This window comes from Haemaphysalis longicornis, unplaced genomic scaffold (assembly GCF_048455015.1).
Source record: "Haemaphysalis longicornis isolate Haplotype H1 unplaced genomic scaffold, Haemaphysalis longicornis Haplotype H1 scaffold_1, whole genome shotgun sequence".
Classification (NCBI taxonomy): Eukaryota; Metazoa; Arthropoda; class Arachnida; order Ixodida; family Ixodidae; genus Haemaphysalis; species Haemaphysalis longicornis.
The window spans coordinates 275,844,124-275,858,256 of record NW_027526203.1 but is presented as its reverse complement, the minus strand read 5'-3'; the positions used below and the strand labels follow the sequence as shown (position 1 = coordinate 275,858,256).

Here is a 14,133-nt window from a genome sequence, read left to right as displayed (position 1 = left end):
ACAGCATCCGGCGCCAGGTTTCGATCCGAGGACTTTGCGGCCGCAGCGCGACGCTCTACCGACCAAGCCACGGACGCGACGGTGATATCAGCGTTAGTGACGCGCCTTATATCTTTAACGCATTCAAACTACGTCGTCAGCGGCGTGCGTTGGCGACTCAGCGGCGTTATAGCGGCTTGATAACTGCGTGGTGTACACGTGATACTACAAACCCGATGGAAGAGATGGAAGAGAAGGCGGCGAGGCGGTGGGCTGCGGGGGCCGAGCGCAAGCGCCGCAAGCGGGCCGACAACCGTGCATTCGCACTTTCACATTCTCCCCCTCGGGGAAATGCGGGGGAATTTTTTTCTTCGTTCCTGCTACGGCGTGCAGCGACATTTGGTGCGGTGCCGCAGTTTGGTTACACAAAGACCGCAAAAAGTTTGCTAGTTCGTTTTCAAGGCGTATGAAGCATGGGCGACGTTGCTTGAGAACAGGTTGGGTGTACTATCAATAAAAAAGGACGGGCGCAGACAAAAAGCTGTGGTGACGCAAGTGCACCGCAGCCAAATTGATCTTCGCCTATTTATTCAGCAAATACTCAGGAAGGCCGTATCAATTTTTCAGTAGCCACGATACCTGCGCTCTCAGGTAGTCGATTATAATAACTTGTCTTGTTATTACTATCCACACATCTGCGTAAACTGCAAGATATCCTTCAGAATAAGAGTTTTTGCAAGTTCACGCCGCAGTTCGGTCACATCATTTTTTTGCGCTCTGTCATACTTCGAGAAAGCGATGTGTTTTTGCATGAACCCGTCTAGGTGTGCACAGAAAGAAGACCAATGTCTAGTATGTGATACACCGCAATACACAATGGCCCGACTCGCAAAATTGTTCGCTCGAAATAGCGATTCGTTTTGCACAGAGCGCATTCTTTATGTCACACTGGCGGAGCGCGCCTGCTCCTCTTCGCGCTTGACAAAAAGTAAACGAATTATCAATCTTGCGTGGGCAGCACCCAATGAGTCTGTCTGCTGGTACGGGCTGGCCGGTTGATACTAATCAGCGATATGGCAGAGCAAGGGGGCGAAATGGACCGAACGGGAAGCCACCCTAGCTGTTATGCGTGCTTTTTTATTTCTGCTCTCGTCCCTCTGCGATTTGCCTGACAGATGTCGACATACTTCGCTGTGTGCAATGCACAAAAGGCGAAGAGCAGGCGCGTATCAACAACCTGAAGGAGCTGCGGGACGTTAGGTGCAGCGCTACATGGAAGGTAACAAATCGAAAGTGTCGCCGCATTAACTGCCACGCGAAGGCAGCTCGATTGTTTATGAGTGATTCATAAGTCGGACTTACCTTTCTGTCCTTGTTGTCCTACGTATCCCGGCTGGCCTGCGGGGCCTGGTCCGCCGGGGTATCCGGGCGCGCCTAGCTCGCCCTTGGGACCCAGGATACCCGGCAATCCCTGTGGGCCCGTGCCCTTGCCCGTGCCGGGACGACCTCGAGCTCCCTGCGTACACACGCGCGTTTTGCGGCTCCATGAGGTCCCAGCGGGATCGACATGATCCCTATTTGCGGTTCCAAAGGCTGCCAACGTCAACCATAACGAGGGTGAGGGTGGGCGCGTCAGGTGTTACCGATGATAGCGGCACCAGGCAGGTAGGTCGCCAGACCTTGCAGAAGGTTGCTAATTCCACAGAAACCTTTGACTCCTTTGAGGACCTAACACTTCTATCCGAGGATATGAGCTCTGTCAGCCCTCTTTGGGGAAGAGCTCGCAGCTGAGCGCATCTCTAAGCCGCCATATCAGCAGGCTGGTGTAGAATCGGAAGGAGGCTGTAATGAATATTTTGCTACGTGGCGGCAGAACTGACCGCCCATCATTCTTCGCCGCATGGTGAAGAATGGTGGGCTATCTATTTACAATATGTACATGGCGGCCATGAGAGCGCCTACGCAGGGTCGTGGTGGTGGTGGTTGTGGTGGTGGTGGTGATGACGACGACGACGACGATGCCCCCAATGTTTCTGGCGTGTACGTCCATCAGCCAATACCTCGTTGTCGTCGTCGATGGTGGGCCACGACCCCATGGGGCATTGTCCACCTATGTCCCGTGACATCACCCCCGGCCAAAGGCGACCGTCCCGGTTGAGGCCAAGGCAAGGTGAGGATTGCGATGCGGATGAGCAGTGCGGTGGAAGTATGCAGTGAAGAATCGTTCACCGCCACGGATCAGGATGATAGCCTTGGTGATGTACCGTGACAATGTGATGGAAATAAATATTCACACCTTGGCCCTTCTGCCGCACAAATTAAGCAAAATGATGCAGTAATAAAGACGTTTAAAAGTCGTTGGGTTAAAGATGTATATGTGAATAAGTCGAAAGTAACGTTAAATGGACATAAATAAAGACGCCGATTCAGCCTATGAAATGAAATACTAGTATTGACTATCTTAGGCAAGTTGGGGGTGTCGATCCAAACACGAGAAAAAAATTAGACATAGAATTACTATGGGCTGGTGAGCATTAGGCAAACTTTCTGAAGGAAGGAACAGTAAACTACCCCTGTCACTTCAAAGGATGGTATGCAACCAGTGCGCACTCCCGCTGACGAATTATGGGGCAGAAACATGGACTCTTGCTAAGCATCTTAAAGGGAAACTTCCGTCGACTCAACGAGCCGTGCAAAGAATAATGATAGGAGTAACTCTCAGAGATGAGGAACAAACTTGTTCGATTACGCAGCAAACTCGGCCGGAAGAAGTGGAGTCGGGCTGTTCTTGTACTGAGGAGGACTTACAAATGACGGACCAGCAGTTTAATGAAGGGCTACCCAGAGACGGTACTAGAAGTAGAGGAAGGCCATCAACTGTATGGTAGTAACAGGTAAGAAAATTTGGTGGCAAAAATTGTATTTGGACAGATCAGGTAGGAGTAGCTGGAAGAGAATTTGGGGAGGGGGCTTCATTCTCTAATGGACATAAATAGGTCGATTACGACTACAATTATGATGGTGAAGATGATTATTATTATTATATACCCAGCCGCACCCCGGCTAACAGGGGTCACAAACTTCTCTTCTGCACTAAAACGTTCAGGAGTCCTTACCATATTGCCCGAAGGCTCCTAAAACCGGTGTACTTTTTAACTCCTTTCACGTTTTTGTACAGCGAAGCCTCTAGCAGAGATCCTTTTCTGATTTGTGATGTTTTATTACCGGCGTGGCCGTCGCGAGGACAGGGCTGCGCCAATTCGAGAGTGCGCAAAGCGCGAGGCGTGGCACCAGCCTTGTGCGACTGAGAGAATGTCCACCCGCCGGGCGCCTCACGCACTCTCGAATTAGTTTCAGCGGAACTGCACAGGCGTAACTCTTCAGCGTAAGCTACTTCAAATCTAAGTAAGCGCTGTCATACGATGCGAACATCACGACCCTGTCGCGCATGCAAACCCACAGAGTAGAGCAGATGGAGGCCACCTAAGCCAGCGCGAAGAACTACAAGATCTGGCTGAAAAAGTTCCCATTATAGGGTTCCTGCGCTGGAGTTCTGGCGATATGCAGCGACCCTAGTGGCCGACGCCTCTGGGTAGTACAAAAGCAGACGACCCTCACCGCCCTCCATGTGTTCTCAATTACAAGCCAAAGCGGAAGTTGGTTGCACTTAATTAAATCACATTGTGGTGCGTTTAAGTGACTGCATACTGAATAAAATGTCATTAAAGTTGTTGCACAGGCTAAACAAAATAATATCTGCTACAAAATGCCGATTTATTGGCTTTATTTTGAGCGAGCTGTCGCGATCTTATAGCGACGTGCGACAGTAGCCCCAAGTCGGGTGGTCTAAGTTCCTGACGATCCTTATCGTTTTTAATTCTTGCGTACCGTTGACAAGGAAACAGTTCGAAAGTATGCCACAAACAGAGAATGCTGCTACTGGAAATGGTTGCTCCAGCGGGACCATATGCAAGACGACGCGACAAGCGCAGCCGACTCAGCTGACACTGCTGGCCTGGCACCGGAAAAGGAGTGGAAATTTTATTTTGTATGTTCGCAAAGTAAGTGATTGTTGCTTAACATTTCACGCCATACGATTTACGAACGGCAGGGTACATGCATACTGGCGTGTAGGTGAGGCAATAGCGTAGCTCAACTAAAAAACGCAAAACAAGCACCAAATCGTATGTCCGCTATTGCAGAGATGTGTAATTTACATAACATAACACAGCCACATACACGGCGCGCGGCCCAAATATTTACATATGCGATCGTCACTTACTGTGTTGGTTATATCTACTGCAGGGGTCGGCAACCTACAGCCCGCGGGCCGAACGTGGCCCCCAGGCCTCTATTATACGGCCCCCACCACGTCGTCAGAACCGCCACCCCTCCCCCTGTCACTAACAACCTGGACGACGACACGCCAGTTTTGACCTTTAGTGTTTGGCGGGAGACAAGGACAGAAAATTGATCGCTTCCAGCTGCATTGTTCCCCATATTCACACTTTGCCAGACTATTGTCACATATTATAGGCAATCCGCTGAATTTTTTCTCTCTTCCTTTAAAGCCCCCTCCCCCTCCCACCTGATTTGCCATGCCGTGTCAACTTCATGTAACTCGGTACTACACCTGAATACGTTGCCGTCCCTATTCTAGTCTGTTAAGTGTAAACTGGGAGTAAAGATGGTTTCCCCGAAGTCCGGTGTCGATCAGGAACCCAATCGCCCGGGCTCCGGTTGATTTGGCAGGAGGCTGGCAGGGCGATGGTGTTGAAGTTCTTGGAGGTGGCGGTCGAATTGACGAACTCGAGGCGTTGAAGTTGATTAAGTGAAACGGAAGTTTATGTACAGCTATTTACAGTAGGATGACTGGGTACATGAGTAATGAAAAGAAAAACTTCAAACTTCAGCTAGACGCTAGCTCCGAGTGCGCACAAATCACTCGAGCTCCTCAGCTTCGTCTAACTCTCCTATCCTCGGAGCGTAAACAAACCGCTCGAGAAACGACGGCCGAGACTCTGTCTCGCCGCAAGATCCGTCTAGTTGCCCGGTACGGCGCTGCACCCTAAACCTCCGACGCGATCTTAGCCTCGACTAGGGGGCTCACAAATCCCAACTTAGCTTTAACGGTCGAGACTCCTTGTCCCGCCGGGAACTGCCAGCTCAGCGCTCAGACAAGAACGATTTCCAACGGCCAAGTTCGGCCTTATAAAACCTCGAGATCACCCTCTCTCGGGAACGCCCCTGTAGCGTTCGTACACGCGCAAGGGAGTGCCCAAATTCACGTAGACAGCTGTCACTCAGCACGCCACGGAATATTCATTGAGGCGCCGCCACCTTCGGGTCAACGGCACGCCCGCAGACGAGCAGGTTCGTGCGACCCCGCGGGGTGAAAGCGAAAGACGGCGACAGTGCGTCATGCTGACCAGGGCGCGACAACAATCGAGACTCGTGCGGAACTCGTCCCGACGCCGGTAATACCACCACCTCCGCGCGTCAGGCAGACGTTCCCGGAATCCGGCGGCGCTGTCTGCTTTCTCAATGGGGGATTATCCTTGAGGTATGCGGTGGGCCAGACGATCCGTCTCCCGTGCGCGCCGTGACGAATTAGCGACGGCAGCAGCGCAGTGTTGGCAGTGCTACGTCGCTAGACAGAGTGGCGGGTTCTCACGCGCAGCCCGGGCGCCTGGCCGCTAATCTCATAAGTGGACCTTACACTGGGGATATATGATGCAAGAGCGTAAATAAAGTGAGAGCAAACAAGGAAACAGAACGGCCACTTTACACTAAGGATATAATGATGCAAGAGCGTAAATAAAGTGAGAGCAAACAAGGAAACGGAACGGCCACTCAGTTCGCCCGACCACTTTGTTTTCGGCCACTACTTTCGGAATCACAAACATATTTCACGCTTCTGACGCTCGCTGCATTTTGTGACTGAGCCACGGAAAAAACGCCAAGCTAGCGCTGCAATATGTATTCGTAACGATGACGCAAACCAGTGCTGTTTATTAAACACGAAGGCATAAGTGCGCAGGTGCGCAAAAGCACGGCTCACCGGAGCGGACCAGCCTGCGGTCCGCGAGACTCGCTTGCTTTTACGCGCGATCATCGCCGATTTCGTTACTCTCCTTGTTTGATCGGCTGTAGTTGAAAAGTTCTTGTCACTAAGTGTATTAGTATAAACAAGAAGCTTTCGCTTCATACGACCATTAATCGGTGAATCAGTGAGTGGCAGAGCGCCGTCACCGTCCATGCACTTTCGCTGACGCTGTAAACGTATTTAGCGCTGCAAAGCTATTTTCCCTAATGCCAAGTTGATCGCCGGACGAGATAGGATGCGTCGAGGATGGGTTGGAGACCACGTCGCAAAACAATCGGGAGCATCGAGCTCATTTTGCTTCTGTCAACACGGGGTCCCCGCAGCTTTGTACTACAACCGGAAGTACTGCCCAGAAGTCGGTTTCGCAGCGCCCCCTGGGCAGCGAAGGAGGCCTATGGGTGAGGGAGGTGACGCAACTTTTTAACTAAAAAGTTCCGTCAGCGTAAATGATGTCATCGGTGATATCGTGAGTTTGTAGCGTTGGCTAGAATATCACCAATGTCCGATAAAATAAACTATAATACAAGCTACAAGTCCCTGTATGTGTGTCTCTGGCCGGACAGACATGGCCGGATCGTTTCTACGTGGTATCATGTCGTTCGGCACGTCACCGCAAAGACGCTGTAAGGCCAGTGGACCAGGAAATGCCCATCGTGCTCGAAAGGGCTGATGCAGGCTTTTAACAGCGGACGTGATGTCAAAGTAGAAACGGCGCCATCAAATAATTCTTGAGCGGAAGTAATGTCACTTCACGTTATGAAGAAATGCATAGCATTAAAGCAGCAGTGCATGCAAAACTACCAGATCACGCGACGAAAGAGGGACTGGAACGGGCAGAGAAGTCCTCACTCAAGACATTCTCATTACGCCACCGCTTGTCATCGCTGGCTATTAACGTCCTGGTCACAACAGTATGAGCCAATTTTTGCGGTAGTTCACAGAAGCATTTGCGGAAAATCAACTGCGAATGACGACATACTTCCACATTATTTCTTTAATTGAGGCAGGCTTGGTACCTTTCATAGTGTTCAGGCCGGTGACAGCAGTTGGATAATTGCTAATGTATACAACCGTAATGGATATTGCATCAATTCATTTCACAGCTAGGCTGGCAGGGCTCCATAATCAAGTGCCATGCAGCAGTAGAAAAAATGCAGCCGAACCGATGGTCACTAACAACGCAAAAATATGTCGAACAAACGACAGGAGCAAGCGTGTGGTGCGCCTGTACGTGTGCGAGTTAGGTCGACTAGACGCGATGTTGGACGTACCTTGGGGCCCGGACGACCTTCGTAGCCGCGCTCTCCAGTCGTTCCAGGAGCCCCCCTGCGACCTGAGGGTCCCTGATCTCCGGCGAGGCCTGGATATCCCTTAAGGCCCACGGGGCCCTGCTGGGAGTAGCCCGGGGTGCCGTGGTCGCCCTTGTCTCCCTGGCGACCCGGCAGGCCATCGTGGCCAGGAGTGCCTCTCTCTCCTACGTTCCACCACACTCGTGTTAGCCACTGCCTCCTGGCACACGGGCAATCAGCAAATCAAGCTCCTTACGCTGCCCGGAAGCTATTTTTACACGCAAAGTATCTAAATAAAGGGCATACGTTCGGCTAAATGATTCTCGGAAGGTTTAGGAAAATTTCTCGCACGACCATTGCGAGGTACTATAGCACTTCGTGAGGAATTCCCGCAGTCACATGGGCTGGCAACATACTTAGATGAAGTTCAACAAAACCATCACACTGAAACGACAAATGCAGAGTAAAGGTGGACGGGAAGAGTTTAAATGCTTGCCTTTCTCTCCTTCACGGCCAGGCAAGCCGCGCGAGCCGGGTCGGCCTTGCACTCCAATCAACTGCGTCAGGTCGTAAGGGACGTTGATCGGTAGACCAGGGTCACCTGAGAGAATGCACATGCTCCATTACCACTACGTGAGTTTTTTCGCTTCCCGTCAGACTGACTGAAATACGAATAAGCTGTCGTTTGTGTTTTAAGGACGAAACGCATTCATTCGCCACTACGAATCCCTCTCCATCAGATGTGTTACATGGCTGCCCTCAGCCCTTCTACGCACATTGTGCTCTAACAAAAAATAAGGCGGTTGCATTTGTGTCATGTCGCTGGCTATCCTTCAGACCTCGTTTAAGATTCGAACTTTTAACGCGAACGGCTGTGTTACGACTTGAGGGTATGGTATTAACGGGCCGGGCGTAAGGCCGGTCTGTAGGCCTTCAGCTAAAAACTCACAAGGGATGCGAGTAATGTCGCAGTTAGGGAGTAGGTTAGGTAATGTGGCCTTTCTTTTCTTCCTAAGGGAACATTGCATTCTTAAGTGACTGGCTACGCAACGCGTGCGAAACGTGCTCACCTCTGTCTCCCGGCGCTCCGGGCAAGCCCGTGTCTCCGAGTTCGCCAGGCTCGCCGTCGTCTCCCTTCTCTCCAATGTAGGTGTCACCCGCTTCTCCCTTGCGGCCAGCCACGCCAGGGAAGCCTTCCGCCCCGTCGAATCCCGGGGCACCGGGGTCTCCGTAATCGCCCTGCACGATAATCGACAAGTATAACCAGCTTGTTATCCAGTGCACTTCGCTGTGAGATGGAGCACACCAGGTGGCTTGCGTGAACACGGAAGCTTGCAAGTTCCGGCGAGCTTGGTGCAAAGCTTCTATATAGTTGTAACAACGCCTTCTTTCGTGCGCATCTGAACGCTTGAGCTGTCGCTGTACGCGTGCAGGAACGGCTACAGTGCGAGCAGCCAGCAGCGTCCTAGTAGAGTTACTCTAATCGCGTGCTTGGCCCCGTCATTCGACAAATTCGCAAATTTGGTCACGCGGTTGGTCGTTTTGGTGCATTGTGGTAAAGCGCACCTGCGGCAACTTCTTAGAGTGGAGGATGTCGTGAGAGCGGCTTGAAGCAGCTTGTGATTCGCAATATATCGCAAAAGCAGCTTGTAGCATCTTGTGATCGCCCGGTGCCCGTGCGCGGTTGGTTTCCCACGAAAAGCGAGATGGTAGTCAAGGTTAGGCTAACAAATCATAATGCCCCTCGCTGCTTTGCGACGTAAGCCTACAATCATTGTCATCGTCTAACTAATCATAAACTGCTCTAACGATGTCGTAAGTGCAAACAGCTTTGAGAATCTTGACCCTGCTTTTGTACCCACATGAAACTAGCCGCGTTCGCGAACGGCAGGGATATTTCATTTAATAATAATAATAATAATAATAATAATAATAATAATAATAATAATAATAATAATAATAATAATAATAATACTCTATTTACTCGTTGATTATCAATCAATAATTGTCGTGCATCCTTCTGGCGAGAAGCAACCGCTAGTGTGTGGTGGCCGAACCGATGCACCTACCGTGTCTCCCTTGGTGCCCACGATGCCGGGGAGTCCTTCCGGTCCGGGCATACCCTCGCGGCCAGGTTGGCCCCTGGGTCCGCGGTCTCCGGGCTGACCCTTTTCCCCCTTGATGGAGCCCGGCGGGAGGGGGCCCGGAGGGAAGATGTAGTCGCCAGGGAAGCCCTTCTCGCCCCTCTGGCCGTCCAGACCCGGCTCGCCGTCACGACCCTGCGATCAACAGCCGCTTGGCTCTCGTCACAGCTCCCCGTGAAATCGGCGGCTGACCGCTTGCGTGCGTGTCTATTCATGTGTGCCAGAAAAAGGAGAAGGTAGTGGTGACGTCATAACTGTAGGCAAATGTACTAACATAGAATGCGATACCTTTTGGCATTTGGGCTTGCTTGACAAAAAAAAGTTTTTATGGATCCCTAATGATGCAGTTTGTAGTCATTTTGAACGGTCTTGAAAATACAACGGAGAAATGAGGGCGAACTCGTATAATGAGCGGTTAAAAAAGAAAAAAAAAACATACGCACGCACGAAGGCACGAATACACATATCTTGGCAAGGACTTGCTATCACGGTTGCGCAAAGCTTGTCATACCCGGAGAGCTGCAAATTGGGCGCTTTCTCTGTGGAAAATTGCTCTTCTATTCAGCAATGTAAGCGAGTGGTTCGCATTTTAGACTGTCTGTACTATTGAACTTTATTATGAAGTCCATGGGGACTGGAACATGCATTTGGAGGAGAAAGTAAAAGTAATCAGGGCACCAAAAATGCGGCAAACATCTGCAGCAAAAGCGAATATCTTAACCTGGTGTTCCTGCACATATCACGGTCGAAACTTGGCGTCCTTACCGGTAAGCCTTGAATGCCGCGACCACCGGGATAGCCCCTGTCTCCCTTGACTCCCTGTTTTCCGACGCTCCCGGGGAATCCCATGGAGCCATCAGGTCCTGTGTGCAGAAAGTCAGTCATGCTCGATTATAGCATCGGCCAGACTCGGTGAAGCAATGTGGCGTTCTCGCAGGCAACTCTTACAGGACAGTCACGGGGAGAAAAAAACGGAAAATTTTACGGATAACGTACACATTGGAGTATAGATGAAGTTGAAGAAGAGCAGAAAATTTGAATGCAAAGAAAAACGTCAGTAAAGAGGATGACATATTGCAGAGTTTTTTTAGCTCCGAACCACGTTTGGGCACCGGTAGCCTAAGGGTCGCGCACAAGTACCTTGACGGCCGTCGTCACCGGGAGAACCTCGCTCCCCAGGCACTCCCGGGGGGCAGTAGCCACAGTCCTCGCCCTTGTATCCGGGAGACCCGTCTACACCCGGCCTGCCTGGCCTGCCAGGAAGGCCCGGGTCGCCCTGAGGTCCCTGCAGGCCTACTGGGCCGTCGGGACCCTGCTGTGGCACGCCGCGCCCAGGTATGCCCGGGTCACCTGGAAGGATAGTGCACTCCGGTCGGACCACACGTAGTACGATCACACAGCTCGGCGTTGCTCTCCTCTGCGGCCAGTAGAGGGACAATTCTCTTGAATTTGGGTCGCCTTGAAAAAGGTCGTAAAAAGGTAGTAACGGCCGTATTTACTAACTCCTTACGAACCTTACTACCCCGCGGTTTTGTACGTAGGCTCTGGCACTAACTGCATGGTTAGTAAATTAACTGAGTGTAGGAAGTGGTAGCACTAGATTTAGGTCGTGCTTATGACTAGGTTGTGCATGGCCAGTTAGTAAACGCATGTAGCTCACAAAAGTGCTATCGCTGGGACTTTACTAGTTGGGGTAGTGGTGCTTACTGCCTGCTTCGGTTAGTAATTATGACAAGTGCTACATTTACTACCTCCAGTTACTATGTACCTAGTGTATACTGGGACAAGTAACTTGTTAGTATTCCATTAGTGAACGCTCCGACCTTTTTTTTAAGAGTGTATGCGCGCATTCAAATGACCGCTCAGGTTGAGTTTTTAGAAGAACCGTTGTCCTTGCCTGGTGGTCCGGGGTCGCCACGCACTCCGGGAATTCCTGGCCGTCCGTCTCTTCCAGGCCGACCGTCTTCCCCTGGGGGCCCGACTACCGTGATGCCCGGCTGGCCGGGCTCGCCGGGTGGGCCCTGAGGGCCCGGTTGGCCCGTTGGCCCCCGCAAGCCTGGCAGCCCGGGAAAACCTGCAGAAAGTCAAAAACCCCGTTATGCCGTGCACCGAATGGGCAGAAGCGCTTCCCCGAACGGGCCGCGGCACGAATCGACGACTGTCGTAGCTGCTGCAAGTTTACTATTGCAAAAAGCAATTTCAAGTCTAGGGTGGGGAACCGGCATCTGTTATCCGGCATCCACATCTGTTATCTGTACGTGGATATAGATCATAGATAGAAACAGCTGAAGAATTTTTTGAGTCAGAAAGAAAGTGGTGAAAAAATGCCCGCCGGGTGGGTTCCGAACCCACGACCTCCAGAATACCGGTTTGGTGCGATGACCACTATGCTACTGACGGGGCTGTTTCCCCACCACTTTCTTGGGTATTTATGTTAAGGTATCTTTGTTGCCTGCACTTGAGGGTGGTAGCCAGCGCCACTCGGACCACTCTGGGTAGTCCGAGTATGTATATATGTATATATATATATATATATAATGTGCGTGTGGCGTGTGTACGTGTGTGCGCGCGTGGTACCTGGACAGAAGGGTGCGATCTCTGTATATAGCAAGTTAACACTGCCCATGTTCATGGTTTCTAGTTCGTAAGAATAAAAACAAGCAAAGCGATCTTGATGATAAGCGCTGGAATCTAGCAGGCGAAAAGAGCGGTTGTGAACTGACCATCCTCTCCTGGCTCGCCCTTTATAGCAATTCCTCGAGGTCCAACTGCTCCCGGCTCGCCTGGCGGGCCCGGCTGTCCTACCAATCCTCGGTAGCCCATACTACCGGTGGCTCCTTTCTCACCTGCAACGAGACAGTTTTCGGACTTGGCGTTAGCCCCGGCGCAGCCGCGTCAAGGTGCACCCACAGGCGCCTTCAGTGAGCCGCTTACCGTCACGTCCAGGTGGTCCCGTGTCGCCGACCACCCCCTGGGGACCTCTAGGGCCGGGGATGGGTGATCCCGTCTCTATTGTTGGTCCCGGTGGGCCCTACACGAAGCGTGTGGCGTTTCAGCATTGAACTTGGGTGCACCAAACCGGTTTATCATTATTCTAATACCTGTCGTAAATTTTGAGTCAACTGCGGCATTTTCTGCAGCCATAAATAAGCGGATTGGTATGCTTTTGAATGGAACATAAATACTTGTCCCTATGACGTACCCTAGTTGTGAAATATTCTCTGAGGGTTACACCAACTTATTTAGTGCTTATTCCAGCTCACCACGACTTCTCAAAATGCTAAAATGCTCGCAGTTCACCTGTTCGTTTCCGAGTGACTTCAGTGACTGAACATGGGCTTCGCGATGTTCTTGTAGCGGCGGCGTTCCACATGAATAGAGCGGAAGGCTGTGTTTGTCAGCGCAGCAACAAAATCCTTTCTAGTGGTCCCACCCTCTTCTATAGAGCGGATACTTCTCGCTCGCGGGTACTTCAACGTGTCGCCGGAACTCTAAACTGCACCTACTTGAACGACCACGCGAAATGCGCACGGGCGAGACCAGAGACAGACAAGACGCCGTTAAGTGTACCTAATTCGGTCGTGCCTTAATAGGGTACCAAGTTGTCAAAATCGCCACATTCTTCCTTTCTCAAGCTAAACGAACCTACAGTATTAATGTGGAGAGAAATGAAACGAATGTAGGAAGCCTCAACATAGCTTCGGCGTACGCGAATGCCGCGAGATTTAATCTCCCTTTCGTGCATCTTTGTCCTCCCTCTCCCCCGGCGCTTTCTTCCTGCCAGTTCTGCAACCATCCTACGAAGCGTCCTCTTTGCGAATGTGGACAGGCAGAAAACCGCTCCACTGGCAGCAGCGTGTGCAAGGAGGCTCCTCAGCAACCAACAGAAATGCAAGCAGGGCAACTTCGCCCACAGCCAAGTGAAGTCTTTTGACAACGAGTACCACATCCAATGCGTGATATTGCTGTCACGTTAAGATGAGCCTGGTACCTGTATGTTAACCGCTCAGTGTACTGAACTATGCGACTTCAGTTCCGCAGGTAACCGAACGCGTAGACGAAGAAGTTGCCCCCAAACTAGGGGAGTCGGACAAATCACTCACCGGTGGTCCTTGTTGGCCATACGTTCCAGGCCTTCCTTTCTCACCATGCGCTCCCTGTTGAAAACCGCGTGACACCCTTCTATTACTCGAGGTATTTCTCGGTTTCCAACAGCATTTCGAAGAAAATTAGGTACTGAACTGCCATTGTAAACTTCTCAAGAAAGTTGCATTTCAAAGATGCATTGAGAAAAAGTGTTCAGCTTACCGGGTCACCGGGGTAGCCATCTTGCCCGGTGAAACCTGGCTCTCCCTTCTGGCCTTTCTCTCCGGCGGGACCTTCGGAGCCGTCTTTGCCCCTTTTGCCCTGAGAACGAGAATAGACAGCGCGTGCGGGAAGAAACGTCGTCCAGTCAACCGGTGCCCTCTGCTTGGCTGAGAGGAGCGCTCAGCTTTTCCGCCTCTGAGGCGCATCAAACAATTTAGCAGCAGATGGCCGGGAGCGAATTCTATATTTGTATTTATTTCGCAGAAAGAATTTGGCGGTAAATAGTACGTGGGTATTATTATTATTT

The 14,133-nt window shown here is 51.3% G+C and overlaps 1 protein-coding gene across 2 annotated transcripts in view; it reads right to left on the bottom strand.

Annotated features, from left to right (window-relative positions):
* The window catches only part of LOC144146333 (uncharacterized), a 102,427-nt gene that overhangs the window by 34,872 nt on the left and 53,422 nt on the right, over window positions 1-14,133 (bottom strand). The window contains exons 13-24 of one of the 2 annotated variants that reach the window (XM_077678290.1): window positions 13,827-13,925; window positions 13,622-13,675; window positions 12,453-12,549; window positions 12,242-12,364; window positions 11,416-11,592; window positions 10,659-10,868; window positions 10,284-10,381; window positions 9,444-9,653; window positions 8,445-8,613; window positions 7,871-7,975; window positions 7,357-7,559; window positions 1,342-1,495 (exon numbers count right to left, since the gene is read on the bottom strand). In XM_077678290.1, the coding sequence (XP_077534416.1) occupies window positions 1,342-1,495; window positions 7,357-7,559; window positions 7,871-7,975; window positions 8,445-8,613; window positions 9,444-9,653; window positions 10,284-10,381; window positions 10,659-10,868; window positions 11,416-11,592; window positions 12,242-12,364; window positions 12,453-12,549; window positions 13,622-13,675; window positions 13,827-13,925 (1,699 nt within the window). The remainder of the gene's footprint in view (window positions 1-1,341; window positions 1,496-7,356; window positions 7,560-7,870; window positions 7,976-8,444; window positions 8,614-9,443; window positions 9,654-10,283; window positions 10,382-10,658; window positions 10,869-11,415; window positions 11,593-12,241; window positions 12,365-12,452; window positions 12,550-13,621; window positions 13,676-13,826; window positions 13,926-14,133) is intronic. The other variant, XM_077678297.1, reaches the window with a different exon arrangement.